Source organism: Melanaphis sacchari, unplaced genomic scaffold (assembly GCF_002803265.2).
Source record: "Melanaphis sacchari strain LSU unplaced genomic scaffold, SCAv2.0 Contig441_pilon_pilon, whole genome shotgun sequence".
In the NCBI taxonomy this organism is placed as follows: Eukaryota; Metazoa; Arthropoda; class Insecta; order Hemiptera; family Aphididae; genus Melanaphis; species Melanaphis sacchari.
In genome coordinates, this window is record NW_020271286.1 from 1 (window position 1) to 17,601 (window position 17,601).

The following is a 17,601-nucleotide window of genomic DNA, read 5'->3' on the forward strand; positions in this document are numbered from 1 at the left end:
GAGAAGTCTGAACAAATATTTGAATTAGCTGTTTATTTTATTTGATCGATTGCACTATAACGATAATTATTTAATTGATAGTTGACGTGTAGGAGGTACTCTCTACTCTTATAGTATGGGCGTTATTAACTCCATATATAATTATAATATTATTAATATTATTATAAAAAAAACTTCTATACATAGAACAGTAGTACACATACGATTACATGTTCAAATAATATAATATATGCTATAGTTAACGTTATTTCCTTTAGCAATTATTATACCGTATTGTAATCCTGTGCGTGCAGCAATAATTTCAATTAATTATGTTACTATGTTATTGGGTAGCACGCATTATCGGACGCACTCGGGCGCGACTACTTAGTGTCTCCGTGTAGACAGAGTCGACGGCCTGTACTTTTGACCAACGTAGGATTTCGCGTGTGTTATTGTTCCGTCGTAGTGTTGTCTATCTCGCGATATGAGTTCGTTTAAAACCATGTAAGCTACCGCAGTATACCTGTGTAACCTATGCCGGCTATACCCAGTGTGCGTTACGACGGGACTTGTGGTTTTAAGTAATTTTACATAACTAATAATAATTTGGATCGTTCGTAATCCACAATCGCGTGTATTTTCAACGAGTGGACGACAAATTACATTTTAAAGCTGCGAAATGAGTTATGAAACAATATTTTTGGTCCTGATCCTCGTCGTTTGCGTTAAACAGACTGGCACCGATCATTCGTCGTCTTGCTCGTGGCATTTGCGACCACCAAAATACGAATACCACTTGACAAAGGAATGCACCGTGTCCAATATGCGAACGGTCGCATCGTCGAATGCGACGAAATTGGAATCTTGCGTCCAATTGGCTGCGACGAAAAACGCTTTTGCACTCACGTACGCCGACTTGGCTGAAGGTTCGACGACAATTATCATTTTTTAGTGGTATTAGAAATAATAATGCAATAAATACAAATCAATAATAAACTATCTAGGATGTTTATCGGTTTTAAAATGTTCCGTCACAATATATCGTTTATCGACGCATACTTGCACTTCACACATCTTGCAAAAAATTTTTTGTTTCCATTAGAAAAAAAAAAAAATAGTAGTGCATTATATTTTAAGGTATTGCTAAAAAATCAGTAAGATATCGTACAAGACGTACTATATCCGATCATTAGTGAAAAACTACACACGTGTTCAAAACTTGTCTGATTTCATAACTTTACTGTTATATATTTACATCATTACAGTATAATAGGTACATTAGTTTTTTCAAATATTTAGTTTTGTTTTAACAATTTAAAAGAAAAATATAAAAAATGCAAAAAAAAAAAAATGCTTCTATTGAATTGTACATAATATAAGCCACATTTCTGTAAAGAAAAGCCTCGTATAAACGCATTAGAAAAAAAGATACAAATGCATCGAGTTCCGGGCACTATATGACGTATATAACAATAATACCTATTATGTGTAATTCTTTTTTTTACCTTATTTATTAATACACAGGAACGGTATCCACATTGAGTTCCACTTGCAATGTTTTTGATTGCCCGGAATTTCACCCGTTTCTACTCACTGCCAATGAATCAGTGTACGACTATTATAGCATGTACTCAAAACCATTGCGTGAGTACCTACAACTAGACAAACAATATCAATAATACGTATATGTATTCGGCATATAGAGATTTTTGCGCTACAGGGCCATGATTGTTGACGTGTATATTTTTTCTATCGTTAATTTAAAAGTTATAGGCATTTATTTATAAAAAAACATATTTGACCTAAAATAAAAAATGTTGATCATAAAAAAATTGTTTCTACTAAGTAAATAAGTTTACACTATCGACGGTTTGTCCAGTGCCGCGACTAAACCTCTTGAGGTTTAGGTACAAGTTCTGGGTCTTTGTAAGAAAAAATTGCTTTAAAAAAATTAATATATTTCAGTCTATTTACACGTGTACTAGTAAAAATTATATCATTTGCATAACTCGTTAGCTTGTAATGGTATAACTCCCCACTAATCCGGCGTTTCCGTTAATCCGGCAGTAGCGTGGTCTGATATGTGTCGGATTGCCGAGATTCTACTGTAAATTGTTATGATATTATATAACAAGGTTTTACTCTCTGCTCAATATGTCTGAATATGATTATGGTTTTTTTTTTTTTTGGACTCTGATATTTAAATTCAAACAGTTTTATTCTTATTAAATTATAATTTAAAACACAGCTAGTGAAAACTATACTTGTGCACCGGGCCTTGGTGTATTCGAGTTGGTGACGAATCATCTGAACTATTCTAACGCTATGATTGCTTGTGAAGATGCCGGCGGTCATCTCGCAAATGTCGTGTCCGATTCTCGGACTTCATTTTTGGCCGCGTTGGTGTCGTCGGATTTGAAAAACAAAACCCTCAACAACCGCAAAGCGTTTGTCGGATTATTTTTCGAAAACGAATTCGTAACTATCACAGGTATCTGGTTAATGATAAAAAAATACTCGATTTTTATTATGCACCGAATCGTATAAAGTATATAATATGTATCATTACATTTTTGTAGGGGAAGTTTCCAATTTAATTTTATTGATTTTTTTTAACATTGTGCACCATTGTCGTATATTTTTGAATAGTTTTAACAAAAAACAATATTAATAATAACGTATTTAAATCGCATCAAGGCGAACCGTTGAGTTGTATGCCGTTTAGGGCATGGGCGCCAGGTCATCCAAAAGCTGGTAGACCGAAGAAAGAGTGCGTGGTTCTCACGGGAAACAGGTACTGGGAAACAGAGGATTGTGCGAAGAAGTTTCCCTACATTTGCGAACTCGTGCCAGATGGCCCGCTGAGCCTTGTGGAACGGTACTGCGCACCGATAAAAAACACCAGTAAGAATCGACGGCAGCGACTGTCCTCCGCTTATACCTAGCCAAGATTTATGATACGATTCATTTATTTATTTTAAAACAGAAGTCACCAATTAATATTTTTTAAGGGGGCCACATTAGGAATCTGAAAATTTTTTACGGCCCATAAAAATTTCAAGTATACAGGTATTATTTTAAAATTAGATGTAATGAGAACATTATTTTTTTTCATTCAATTTAATACTCAACAATAAAACGCATAATATTGTTGTAATGCCTATAATTCGTTGTCTGCGGGCCGTATAAAATTTGTTCGTGAACCACCTTTTGGTGAACCCCTGTTTTAGAATATAGGTAATATAAAGATTATTGTTGTTAATAGCTCTTTAATATGGGCGCATAAATTTGCATGTTTTAAATTCAACCCGAAAATCGACTACTTGTGAATCAATGGAATTTACAATCGCCTCTTTAATATAGAACCCTACCTGCATTCCGTTGAATTTATAGATAAACATTGATTTTGAAGTTTAATTTATATCGTATTTCTTTTTATACTAATACAATTCAACGATTAAAAGTACAAATAATATATTTTAATACTTAATATACACTTTTGTTATTAATTGCTTAACAATATTAGAGTCGTAAATTAATAACAACTAATTTTAAATACATAGTATGAAAAATATTTAAAAACAAAAATTATTACCAATAATTTTGTTTTTTAGAACGTAGAAAAAAATTGTATTTTACGTAACCACAAACAATTTGAACAAATAGAGCAAACAAAACAACAATGCAATGGCATTATCAGTACAAACAAATCTGTGGCCATAAATGACAACAATTAAGTTCTGAATGACAATATTACACAAAAATGTTATGTTAACATTGTACAAGGATGAAGTATCAAACTAAAATTATTTAGCGAGAATTAATAACAATATATTTATTAATGTATACATTCTAAAATACTATTAATATAAAATTAATTAATTGCTTTTTTTGGTAAAATAAACGTACTCTAAAGATAATATAAAATTTAATAATTTTGGTCTTCTTTTTCTTCTTTTTTTTTTTTTTGTTAAATAAATATTATCAACATTGATACAAATTATCAATTTGAGTTTTATATTTATCATATATTTCTTTTCTTTTGATTTTGAAAGCAGCTGTCACTAGATTATTGTCCGGTGTCCATATATCGTTACATATTATAATATCTGTAGGTATTTCAAACCTTTCAAGTTTATCTGAAATCAATTACATTCATACAATAAAATCACTAGTATTTAAGCAGATGAAATAAATAATGGCATACTTTTTCTACCATGGGCGGCTAACTCTTCGACAACTGCTTTCTTCAATTTCTTATTCACAAACAACTCTTCAATTCTAATTTCATTTACATTTTCAATATCCAATTTTTTAGCCATATCTATCAAATGATGTCTGTTGGGAACAACCAATGCGATTGTATACATATGAAATGGGTTTCCATAAACACATATATTATCGACAACTGGACAGGTTTTGAGCTGTGATTCAACCTTACCAAGAGACACATACTCACCACCTTGCAATTTTACCAAATCTTTTTTACGATCTGTAACACACAAACATAATATAAAATTTCTTTCATGTTTACTAAAAGCAGTGTTTCTCAAACTTTGTGTTATGGTGACACATAATTAAAATACAATAGAATCTCGGTAATCCGGCTGTATTAACCTATATGTACCAATATGTGTTTATATTTAAATTTACTATCGTAAACGATAAACCGTTAGATAAAACTAAGTAATAACAAATCTAATCCTAATAAACAAAAAGAAAACTGCTCTCGACCTAAAAGATTTTTAAATCATTTTTTAATACGAGTAAAAATGTAAAATTCAATAAGTAAAAATGCGTTTTTTTGTGAACTCCTGGTGTAAAATCTATCGATAATAGAAAACTTATTTTTAATCGTCATAAAAAAATTGTGTCATTCATGTTTATATACTTTGTGTCATTTAATAACTTTGCGACACATTTGAATTTATTCAGCGACACAGTAGTCGAGAAACACTAACTTGGAGTAACAGTTTAACAATTAACTTGCCAATTATTTTAATAGCACCATCGGCTTCCAGCTGACCAATGTCACCTGTTTTAAACCACCACATGCCATCTTTTTCAAAAAATTCTTCTTTCGTTTTCTCAGGATTTTTATAATATCCAGGTGATATGTTGTCTCCGCCTAGAAAAATCTAGACTGTTAAACATTTTCAATTATAAGTAATATTACAAATCTAATAACTGACCTATGATAAGTTCGCCTCTTGGAAATGGCTTATCTGTTATCCTATAACTACCTTCTTCCCAACTGACTAACATGAAATCATTAACTGTTAGTGGAGCTCCAACTCGACCCGTTGTCATATCATCTCCTATTATATTTATTTTTGAATTTAAATATCTTAAAATTGTTTCATTTTACATTAATTATTGTACTAACGGCTCATTGCAGATCCACATGAACTGGTTTCAGTTAGTCCATAACCTTGTTGAACGTTTTCACATAGACAAATTTTGATAAGAGTATGAGTCTCTGGTGAAAGAGGAGCTCCTCCACATAGAATGAAACGTATACGGCCTCCCAATAATGCACTTGTTTTTTTAAATACAAACCTTATATAACAGTGATAAGTTAAAATACAATGTGGTGATATTAAATATAAATTTTAATGTTGGTAACAGTATATTTTTACATATTTAAAAGTGGAGTTTGAAATCCACGTTCCATCCATTTTCTCTTGTAATCAAATGCAAATTTGAATAATGTTTTTTGTAATGTCGTTCCACTGGAAACTTTTTCATTAATACCTTTGTAAATACGATCTAATATTAGCTGTATAAACAAATTAACATAAAAATTATTATTTTAAAATTACAAAACTGGTTTTGAAAAATAAAATACATACAGGAACAGCAGTCATGACAGTTGGTCTTAATACAGCTGCATCACCTTTTGTACCACGTTTGATTTTACTAGACGTATCAATCATGGTTAATGGTGTAGAGTATCCAATTCTAATTCCACATAATAAACAAGCAAGTTCTGTTAAACAAACAAAAAAAAAAAAAAATAAAGAATTCATTAAAATTATAATTTAAATTTGATATATTTAATAAGTTAAAAAAAATATAACCAGTTTTTAATAATTTTTAATCAATAGCTAATATTTTATTTTACAAAGAATTTTTATGTTAAATTGATCGATAAATGTATGCATTTAATGGCTTAATAAATTTAACAGACAAATTATTAGTCACTAAATCATATTTAAGAGACACAGTATTAGCATACAATTGATTTATTAAAAATATTACGTGATTGTTTATAAAATCTGACATCAGAGTACACATAAGTAAATTAAAAAAAAACACTTATTCATTTTTTAGTTTTAATTACCTCCAAGCAATTCAAAAACATGTGCCAGTGGTAAATACCCCATGAAAACGTCCGTCTTGTAATCAATTTCAATAGCATCAGTAAAAGCTTTGAGCGTTGATATAAGATTAGTGTGTGATAAATTAACACCTTTAGGAGTTCCAGTTGATCCACTAGTATACATAATGATTGCAATATCACTTTTTATTGGTAAATGGTTTTCTAAAATACAAATTAAAAAAATAATAAAAACATTTAAATTAAAAATATATTTAAGTTAAAATATTAACCTGTAACTGTGTATTCTGATCCCCTTTTCAAAATAGATTTAAATGATAATATTTCAACTCCTTCTTTGTAGCCACTGGTGTTTGTCATAGCCAACTGATCTTCCATGTAAATTAAAGTTTTGACTCGAGGAGTAAGTTGTAAAATTTTTTTAAATTTAGGTAACAGATCATGTGATGTAACAACAATAGTTACTTCAGTTTCGTTAATACCATGGGCTATTGCTTCTTCTCCGAGAGTGGCATATAATGTTACAACTAAAATAATTATATCAATCATTAATTAGGTGCTAAAATTTTACAACATATGTTATATACATGGAATCTAGACTTTTAGATAATATACCAGGTTACCATAAAAATGATTTGTGTAACAAGTATGGTAATAACTAGTAATATTTATTATACTTAAAATAATTGAAAATAACTAGTCTTACAATATAATATTTAAGCTCACCTACTTAAAATTAGTATTAATGAGAATTTTGTTAACTAAAATACTTAACTCACCCGGTACGTTTTGTTTGAAACAACCCTGAACAGATATCATCCACTCTGCCCTTGTTTCAGCAAATATTGCTATATTTTCTTTAGGTTTTTGACCTAAAGAAACTAAAGCATTTCCAAAATGATCAGATGCTTCATCTACTTCTGTAAATGTCATCCATCTATAATCTCCCATGACGTACTAAAAAAAAAAATTAAAGGTACTTATTAAATTAAATCCTAAATTTGAAATATATCAAAAATATAATTCTATTTTAGCAAAATGTTTTTATATTATTTATGTGATGAAAAAAAAAAATGCTATTTAACCATTTGATTTTGAATTTGATGCTGTGGTAATTATTATAGCAAACATTCCTTATAACAAAAATGTTTAGAAAAAATTTAGCTTTATAAACAGCTGATCATTGCTTTAAGTCCATGTTATAATCAAAAATATCTAATATGATTTTAAATCGAGAAAATATTTATTGAGCAATATTGTGATTAAAGCTAGTTTGATATGTAACATAAGAGTGTACATTATACAAAATTACAAGAAAAATTAAACCAAATAAGCAATTTTAAATCAAAATTTAACAAAAAACAACTTGGTTATTAATATATTCTATTAGAAAGTTTGGATACTTATACTTAGAATTTTAAAATTGTATTTTACACATTTTTATTTATTTTAAATTTGTTTTTGTATTTTGTATTATTTATTACCTTTAAAATAATTGTAAAAACAGTTTTTAATCAGATTTTTTGATAATCAATCATATTAGGTATTTTGATTATAAACCAAATTAAAAATTACATAATCATAATAAAAGTGAACCCTACTTTTTTGAAAATTCTCCCATTTTTTTGCACTTCATCTTCTTCAGCGAGTACAACTCTAGTTCCAAGGCAATATGCATCAGTATATTTATGTACAGCATACTGAAATACTTTTTGTAATGTATCTATCTTATCTTTAACCAGAGTAAGATGATTGGATGTAGGTTCACTTAAAGTTTTAATAATAATTGTATGATCATCAAGTTTGGTAATATTAGACTGAAAATGAATAAAAATAATTTTTAATTAATAAAGAATACTATACTTGTAGTTATGTATAAGATTAAATATTAGTAAATAAATAGACTTCATATTACTATAATTAAATTAAATGATAAACTAGTTTAATTTATTTTAAAAGATAAACATACTTTTATTTGCTTGGATTTATGTTTCTTATTCCATGGCTGTTGTAATATTAAATATACAGGATATGTTATGACATCATATATAAAGGATATTGTCTTGAAAGCAGACAATAAATAAGTATTTTCCATACTGAAAAAATTAATAATGCGATAAATTATATTAAAGAACTTAAAAGATACAAAAATGTATTAAATTTTTAGAAAATTTAATATTACTAAATTGCCAATAGTGGTATTTAACCTATTATTTACTATAAGAAACCCTTGATATAGTTAATGTATATTTTTTACTTATTTTATACTGTCAACGAAATATAAATGAAATTATTTTTAAAATTAAGTTAGGTGCAAAGAAATAATAATGGTAATTAGATAAGTAAATATAAAAAATGACTTAATTGTTTGAATAAATTATTTAAATGATTCTTAAGGTTTATTAGCACTAAAAATGTTTGAAAATAAAATAAGACTACATGATACATTTTTTAGCCGTTTAAAGTAACTAATGATATTATGCAAAATAAACAATCAATTTTATATTAGGTACTGATAATTTTAACTTTTATAACACAATAATATAAGTAGCTATACCTGTCTATGTTCTAAAATTCAAAGAAAAAAATAAAGTTGGTTTGGTATAGAAAATCAGTTTGAAAAAAAATTTAATTTCTTAGTAAGTCGAATGTACACTATGTACTAAATGCATAGAAAAAAGAACTAATATATATATAATATATTATACATTATTTAATATTTTATTATCATCATGATGCTAAAAATCAATAATATAATAAGTAGACTATGCACTTTTAAAGATTTATTTTGATAAAGCACAGAAAATAAAACTTCTCCACAAATTAATTTATATTAGATAATGGGTATTATATATTAACTATATTATATGTTTATTTATTAGCTATATCAAAATATAGCCAATCAATAAATTATTTGCATATTTAATAAAGATTTTAAACAAGTTTTTGATTATACAGACAGTGCATATAAAAAAATTTAATGGTTATTTTTAAATATACTAGGTATTATTAACTATAATTAATTGTTGATTTTTTTTTTCCAAATTATTAACAACTTTACTAAATCAAATAGGTATTTCAAATATTTTAAAATAATATTTATGATTAAGGTACCTACCTACCAATTATTATTATTATTTTAATAATGTATCAACTACTACTAATCACTTTAACCTTCATATTATTATGAAAGGCTAAATATAAAAATGATTTATCTACCTAATTATATTTATTTAGAAGTAGAAATACTGTAATTATAGATTGATGATTAAATCAGTTTAATATTTTAGTGTTAATTTATTAATCTTCTAACTTATTACTTTTATCTAAATATTTTATTCTTATGATAATATTATACATTTTGATATTTTGTATTTTAAAATAAGTATAACCTAATTTGATATTTATGTTAATAAAAAATAATTTACATTTAAAATGTTTTACTAGTATTGTGTAAATTATATGTTGTAAAATATAATTAATGGTCAATTTTACTAAATAAAATTACAGTTAAATTTAGTATTTACTTGATGAACAGAGAATAGGTAGTTACTTTACAAAGTACAAAGACACTAAACTGATAACTATTCAGTATTTATAACATAATACTATTTATTAGGTAACATTAAAAAAAAAGTTTTATCAATATTTATTGTGTGATAACTACATAATTTGATGTTTTAAAAATAATACTAGAACCTAAAACAATTAAAGCATAGACTTTGATATGAGACATATTTATATTTTTAGTATGACAATAGGTATTTTCTAACATTTTATTACCTAATTTACTAGAGAATTCAAGTATGAAACTTTCATTTTTAATATTTTCGATGACCATGATCATGACTTGGAACTTTATTTATTTAAGATCATAAAAATAAGCGCTTAAACATGTGTTTATTTTTAATTAAAAAAAGACATACTTGTACAAATTAAATTATAATACTAAAAAATTATTATACTCACTCACTAGTAAAATAATTATTGTATAAACAAGAATTACGATAAGTCACTGAAAAAAATTGGGATAAAATAGGTTAGATGTATACGCTTTTGTGGACACAAATTTCGATCGCAATGTAAAAATAAACCGACAACAATCAAAACGAAACAACGGATCAAGTGAAAACAGGAATAGCACTACACAAGGACATCCAATATGAAGTACAAGGTTACACGAGAAGAGTCGATAAATAGTGGCTTTTACAATATTATACCTAAGAGGTCGCATACCGGATAAGGTGTAACGTTGGTCGTACTACTCACTTGTGTGGCGCGTAAAGGCGATTTGATGCAGCGGCGACTGGACAACAATGTGTGTATAATGTACCTTATGATATTATATTATAGTGACTAGAAACAATACATGGCGAAGTGTTCGAAAACGACAGTTCTAGGACGGTACACAAACGTCCGCACACAAAAGCGTGGCGGGTTAACAACGACGAAGGAGACGTGTGCGTTCCAACCGTCGACTTTACGATAATCTACGACGATGACGACGACGACGAATCTTCGGGCATCAACAACGACGGATAATAATAAAAACGGTAAATATTAATAACGATTTTAGAAAAAAATAAGAATACAGCTCGACCGATATCACGGATCGACTCGGTGATAATGATTTTCAAACAAACGTACTGCACACTATCAATTACACGCCAACGAATTACGCACGCACGCGCAGTACACGCACTGTCGCACACACGCGGAAGCGGGTAAGACGGATTGTAAATTATTGTAATGATAATATTGTACGATGCGATGATATCATGCGAGCGGCAAACGACGTCATCCCAAACCTTGGAGGAGTGTAATGGTAGGTGCTCACGTACGGGTATAATAGTACAAATAGTATAAATAGTATAATATTTTATATTATTATCAAGGTGATGGTAACGTCGTCGAATAGATTTATAATTCTATAGTGAAAATATATTGTGTATGTGCTTATTGCCACCGTCGAGGTCCGGTGAAAATGGTCATAATAATATTAACAGTATTATATTATTATTATTATTATTGTCGCATTGCGTGATCGAATTAATAAATATTATATCGACATATCGTATTATTATTATTATGTCAATGATAGGTTACGAGTGTTAGGACGGTCGTCGATACGCGACCTCCGACGAAACCGACGAATAATATATTTTTACTATTATTATAAATTATAATTATATTTATTATGCTAATAAACTAATAGTTAATAATCGGACAGCTGATGGAGCGTACTTCCGCCGATCGACGATCACAGACTTCTATACCGCACACGCTACACGTTTACACGTCATAGTGCCTATAGAAATCTGTATCGGTGACGAGCACGGGGCATAGATAGTTTTATAAATTATATTTTATATTATAAGATACGATGCTCATGTCCTATTTAACAATAACAGGGAGAGGGACAAAACATATTTATAAATATTTTACTTACCACCACATGATTGCCAAGTATATAATATATATATATATATATATATATATATATAGGTTGATGATAGGTACTGTCGCGCAGAGTATTATAATATTATATTTTAGTGTACTGTAATACTATGAGTTCGTTTCGTCAGTAGTCCAGAATACTGTTCACAGGCAAGCGGTTAGCAGACACTAAACACCGTGATAATATTATATTAAACCGACGACAGTAAAAGGAATAATAATAATAATAATAATAATAATATCGTGTATGATGTATAAATATTGTATTAAGACGAAAGCCGCACGTGACTATATTATTCATGTTAAATATTCCTGTCCCGAGCTGGGTCACCGAATACGCACGCACGCATATAATGCATTATGTACATCTATTATTTGCAGTTAATTCATTTTATTGCATTAAATAGGCGGATATGATACGTTTTATACAGTAGACGGGTGTACACCCCCTCGACCACTACCTCCGAACAGGCTAGATACCTCACGGTGAATAACAACGAAACATCTTAATAATTTAATATACCTATGTATGCGATATGCGAATGCTGGTACCTATTATTGTCGTCTCCTCGACACGAGTACCTACCGAATATTATACGATTGTTAAAAAAATATTTATTCACTCGGTTAGGAATATTATTACACACGAGTACCTTTACCAACGATATAATATTATTAATATTATTATTATTATTATTATTATTATTATTAAAATGTTATGCAATACTTCTCTGTCGGTCGGCGAGTCGGTGCAGCAGGTCTAGTTTAAAAAATATGTATTATTATAATATTGTTATCGTTGTTGTCGTACGATCGCGATCGTGCCGGTTTTCGATCGCTGCCGATGTGTCGAGTACTGAATGTGACGCATTAAAATATAAAAATATATAATTATTTCTTACGGGATCGTAGGTAGAGGTGTGGGTTACTATTGTAATACTGCTATTGCTACCGACGGTGTCTCAACGGCGGCGACGATGACCGCCTGGCCGCCGCCGTTCCGATCGATTTCCGCGACGACATGACCGTGGCACTCGACAATATGTAGCGCGGGCGCCGAACACGACGATTGGTACCCATCACGAGTCATAGAGAGCACTGCCCCAATAGAGTACGGAGCGTTAATGTGCAGCGCTCATATTATAATATTCGTAAATCGCGTCACAAATCATCTACGATATTGCCCACGTCTAAGTTTTGAACGAAATTGCGTTTGAAAGCAAAACGCCGTTTGTTTCCGTCGCGCACGCTCTTACTTTTTTTTAAACGGTCCGTCGGACCGGTCGTCGACGGTATATTAGGTATACGTTTTTTTAATATATTAGGTATGCATTCATATGCCAGAGGCGTATCTACGATTTGGTGCCCTTTTTTCCCTCCTGAGCAAAAAAAAATTCATCACATAAAAAAAGCTTCTTAAATTTATAAGAAATTATCATATTATTATTTTTTCCACTTTGCGTAACTCCGCTATCTGGATAACATTTCACGAAATGGATACTTAAACTACACAAAACGGAAAAAGTATTTTTATACATGCACATTGCCAGGTTGTCGATGCCCAGTACTTATTATCCAACGTGTGACATTGTTTAGTGTTACCTATTAATTGAATTCATGAGATTTCAGATCACATTTAAAATGAATTAATTTGTAGATTGAAGAACAGCAAGGTTTTCAATTTCGGGAGTAGATAGATCCCCCTTTACATAACATTTATGTGTTATTGTAGAAATATTAAATTATAATTTCGTTATTACCCTGTAGTGTTTATACAAAAATTAGTAAAATTGTTATATTGCAGATTAGCTATATAATTATACGTTTATAAGAGAAGCAAAATTGCCAAGATCAGTGTTAAATCTAGATAATTTCTCTAGAGGGGTTTACTTATTTTTTCATTGTTGAATGGTGATACATTTTAGTATTGTGAATTAAACCTATTATTAATTATTACAATTTAGAATTTAGACATTAGGTGCGGTAATTACAACGAGTATTGTGCATTTATACATTTAATAAATAGATACACTTTGTTAAAAGTTGTATTCGTCAGAGGGGTGTGAATCCTTGTGTTTATTATAATAACTATTTGATAATTTGATTTTTAACGGATGTATGTCATCTTATATACATGTCTATAATGTGCTTTATATATATAATATAGTGTTATAGATACATACAATTGATATATGTTCATATCATAAATGAATGGTTTATTTTGTTTATAATATGAATAATATGATACATTCAGATATTTCTATAAAAATTTAAACTAACTCTATATTAGATTATACATTAATAATTTATTGATATAGTATAGGTTTGTTTTTATAAAAAGAATTTCAATTTTTCTCATAAGGACAAATAGGTACACATTTTTACCATTATAAAATGTTTTTTAAAAAAATAATTATTATCTATGAAGATATGTGCTTATAGTATGACAATACATCATATTATATTGAATATATTTTTTAAATAGTGTAACATTTTTTCCATTGTATTAGATAGGTAGTCTTTTTATATAAACTAACAAATTTTTAGTAACATTTTTAATGTTTTATTGCACTATTAATCAAAACTACTTACTTATTCTTAGAAATTAATTATAAATCATAGGTATATATATATTTTTACTTGTTGCTCAATATAAAATTTCATATAATGGTTGTGGAGAATCATATAGTGACGATCCACCTAAAAAAAGATTTAATTAAATTATTATGAATTTTAAGTACCCAAATTACAGTAAACGGTAAAAAAAAGTCCAATCTAAATATTATTTAAAATAAATATTTTTTTATTAAAAATAATTTACACAATTATTTGTTATTAATCATTATTATTAGTTGTTAACAATCCGATTTGTTACCATTAGTTAATTTAAAAGTTAAATATTATTACCTGTGTAATGAGGAGCTGAAAAAACTGGACAAAATATTTCTGGATGAATTGGTAAATCAACATTGGTAGCTAAAATGAATCAAAAAATAGCATTACAAATATTTGAAAAAATGTAAAATAAAAATTAATTATAAATACAATAACATATAATATAATATAATGTTGTAATATATTTTATATGTTATTTATTCTTCGTCTGCGGGCCGTCATTTGGTGACTCCTGTTAAATGGAACAATTTATTGGATTTAAATAATACTTTGATTTTCTATTATTTGTTTTGTATACCTAGGTTTAAATATGTATTTACCTAAATCTTTTAAATTGTAATATAATTTATTCATTGCATACGACAATACAAGTATATATTTAATCTATGATTTGTTTTACATGTTTTTTAACAGTTTTATATAAAAAAGATGCTCATATATCTATTATAATATAGTTTGTTATGATCAATGTCCGTTATCAAATAATATACTTAAAGTAACATAAATATTTTAAAATTTATTAGATATAAAATAAATTTATGATATTAAACAATTATTACTTACATGTATATAGTGTAGGAGTTTTTGTATATCTAACTGGTGGCACATTACACAGGTTTTGTTTTGAAATACATGTCTCTGTAAAATATATAAATTAAAATGTTATGATAACCGGTGTCTTTGAGGGTTATACATATTAATAAACTTAATAATAAATTACAAACGTTGTGTAGCGAAGAGGAAAATCGAACAAAGGGCGTATTTAGGTATGGTCATCAAAGACGCAGAATATGTTTAATGAGGTAACGATAGTATAGAAGACAAGTAATGTGTTTCAACTTTTAAAGTATAATCAACGATATTGGAGCAGACGACTCAAATAGACACACTTAAAAGAAAAACCACTAACTAGACATGGTAATAATACCTAAATAAATTAAATAATATTAATTAATAGTGTACACGGAGTGTCTGACAGAGATTACAGAAAAATAATTCCAAGATTTTAATTTATTTTAATATCGATTACTTACATAATAATGGTAATAGGTACCTATAAAATTAAAAATATTGATGAATTGTTTTCTAATTACCAGGTCTCGTAAGTTTGTTTATTATTAGACATAAATCTTACGAAGTTGTGTTCACTATTCGTTCCTAGTGCCGAGTTGTATTAAAAATGAATTAATTTAATGGTTCTATAAAATTTAAAAAACATACTTGTACAAATTAAATAAAAAAAAAAATTCAATGTGAAATGTGGAGTCACGCTATTGATTATTGTTTTATCAGTATTATTGCAGACGAAATTATAATATAAAATTAATTCAGAATGAACAGTGTTAATTGTATACACCAGCGGTTCCCAAACTTTTTTAGTTCACGTATCTCCAAAAATAAAAATATTACCGTATCGCAGTGTTTTTATAGTTAACTTATAATTTTCCGTTGCCTGCGATCGCTTTAATATATATATATATATATTAATAACGCGTATTGAATACATATCATCGAAAGGGAGGGACGAGCGGCTAGACGCGTCAAGTGACTTTTTTCTAACCATTTAGATTTTATTTTTTTTTTTTTTGTAAACTGTTAAAGTTTTGACAGACACGCTGGCTAAATCCATTTGCGTTGAAAACTGCAACTGGCGGAGAAAAGAAAAATCATCGTCACCTCCGCGCGCCTCCAACTCTCTTCAATAAATCTCTAACACTATGTTACCAGGGAGAATAATCGAATATAATTTGACATTGTGTCATCGCCGCCGTACGACGCGCGCAGTGTCGCGTCACGCGCAGCTGCGGCCGTGGCCGTTGCGTACCGCGAACTTTGTCGGCGTTCGGCTGCGGCCACGTGTCTCGGGCGGCCGCGGCGGTGTTGGCGTCTTGCCGTTTGCACGTCGTCGTCCCGAAGCAGTTGAAGAACACGACGAACATGATGACGAACACCAGGGCGATGGCGACCAAGGTCATGGCGAATATCCAAATGAGCCTCGTCACCAGCTCGTCGTACTTGAGCGCCGTCGCCTCCAGAGGGGTCCACGCCGGTTCGGCCGATCGGTTTTTGGCCGCCGCCGCCTTCGCCTCCGCCGCCGTCTCCGCCGGTTTCCGCGCCTCTGCTGCTGCGGCGTCGACGGCGCCTCTTCCGGTTCTCGTGTCGTTGGTGGCCTCGTCCACGGCCGCGGGTTCCCACGTGGCCGTCTGCAGTCGTATGGTGGTGCTCAACATCCGGAACCGTCCGGAACGGTCCACCGCCGGCGCCGGCTCGTCGGTTTTGCGCACGGTGCCGTTGCGGCCGTCCGCTGCTGCAGAGACCGTCTTCCGGCCGGGCAACCGATCACCGGTGCCACCGCTGCCGCCTCCACCGCCGCAGAAAATCGACGATCCGCCGGCGGCCGTCTTGCAGCACCCGGCGCGGTGGTCGCAGTCCGGACAGCCTTTGTCGCAAGAGTTCGCGCAGTCCAGGCCCCAGCGCCCGACGTCGCACTCTGAAACACACAGATCGGCAGATTCCGTGAGTTTTAAAAATCTATTTATTCGTTATATCGACATTTTCGTTATATCAAGAGAATATTATATCAATTCAATTCGTTATAACGAGATTTAAAACAAAAATTCCAAAATTTTATTATTCGTGTACATACAGTAGAATCTCGGTAATCCGACACATATCAGACCACGCTACTGCCAGATTAACGAAAACGCCGGATTAGTGGGGAGTTCACAAAAAAAAACGCATTTTTACTTGTTGAATTTTACATTTTTACTCGTATTAAAAAATGATTTAAAAATTTTTTAGATCGAGAGCAGTTTTCTTTTTGTTTATTAAGATTAGATCTGTTATTACTTAGTTTTATCTAACGGTTTATCGTTTACGATGGTAAATTTATATATAAATACATATTGGTACATATAGGTTAATAC

The 17,601-nt window shown here is 30.1% G+C and overlaps 3 protein-coding genes across 4 annotated transcripts in view; 1 reads left to right on the forward strand and 2 right to left on the reverse strand.

The window, feature by feature from the left end:
- The first annotated feature begins 661 nt into the window (after positions 1-661).
- LOC112597892 lies at positions 662-3,834 on the forward strand. Its single transcript, XM_025344117.1, has 5 exons — positions 662-908; positions 1,507-1,626; positions 2,231-2,473; positions 2,680-2,886; positions 3,604-3,834. Exons 1-5 carry the CDS (start codon positions 662-664, stop codon positions 3,717-3,719), a joined length of 933 nt encoding a protein of 310 aa, XP_025199902.1. The 3' UTR covers positions 3,720-3,834.
- A 123-nt stretch (positions 3,835-3,957) lies between these two features.
- Positions 3,958-11,009, reverse strand: LOC112597891 (long-chain-fatty-acid--CoA ligase 4-like). Of its 2 annotated transcripts, none has more exons than XM_025344115.1 (13): positions 10,592-11,009; positions 8,292-8,418; positions 7,924-8,139; positions 7,102-7,279; positions 6,595-6,849; positions 6,326-6,526; positions 5,835-5,971; positions 5,622-5,761; positions 5,369-5,541; positions 5,175-5,300; positions 4,973-5,110; positions 4,190-4,474; positions 3,958-4,121 (listed from the first exon to the last, which is right to left on the reverse strand). In XM_025344115.1, the coding sequence occupies exons 2-13, from the start codon at positions 8,415-8,417 to the stop codon at positions 3,967-3,969; spliced, it is 2,130 nt and encodes a 709-aa protein (XP_025199900.1). In that variant the 5' UTR covers position 8,418; positions 10,592-11,009; the 3' UTR covers positions 3,958-3,966. The 2 variants fall into 2 exon arrangements, with proteins under 2 accessions (XP_025199900.1, XP_025199901.1); XM_025344116.1 differs by lacking the exon at positions 10,592-11,009 and adding an exon at positions 8,880-8,898.
- A 3,230-nt stretch (positions 11,010-14,239) lies between these two features.
- The window catches only part of LOC112597889 (multiple epidermal growth factor-like domains protein 11), a 9,724-nt gene continuing 6,362 nt past the window's right edge, over positions 14,240-17,601 (reverse strand). The window contains exons 4-7 of the mRNA XM_025344113.1: positions 16,500-17,165; positions 15,239-15,313; positions 14,687-14,755; positions 14,240-14,479 (exon numbers count right to left, since the gene is read on the reverse strand). Of these exons, the coding sequence (XP_025199898.1) occupies positions 14,427-14,479; positions 14,687-14,755; positions 15,239-15,313; positions 16,500-17,165 (863 nt within the window). The 3' untranslated portion in view covers positions 14,240-14,426. The remainder of the gene's footprint in view (positions 14,480-14,686; positions 14,756-15,238; positions 15,314-16,499; positions 17,166-17,601) is intronic.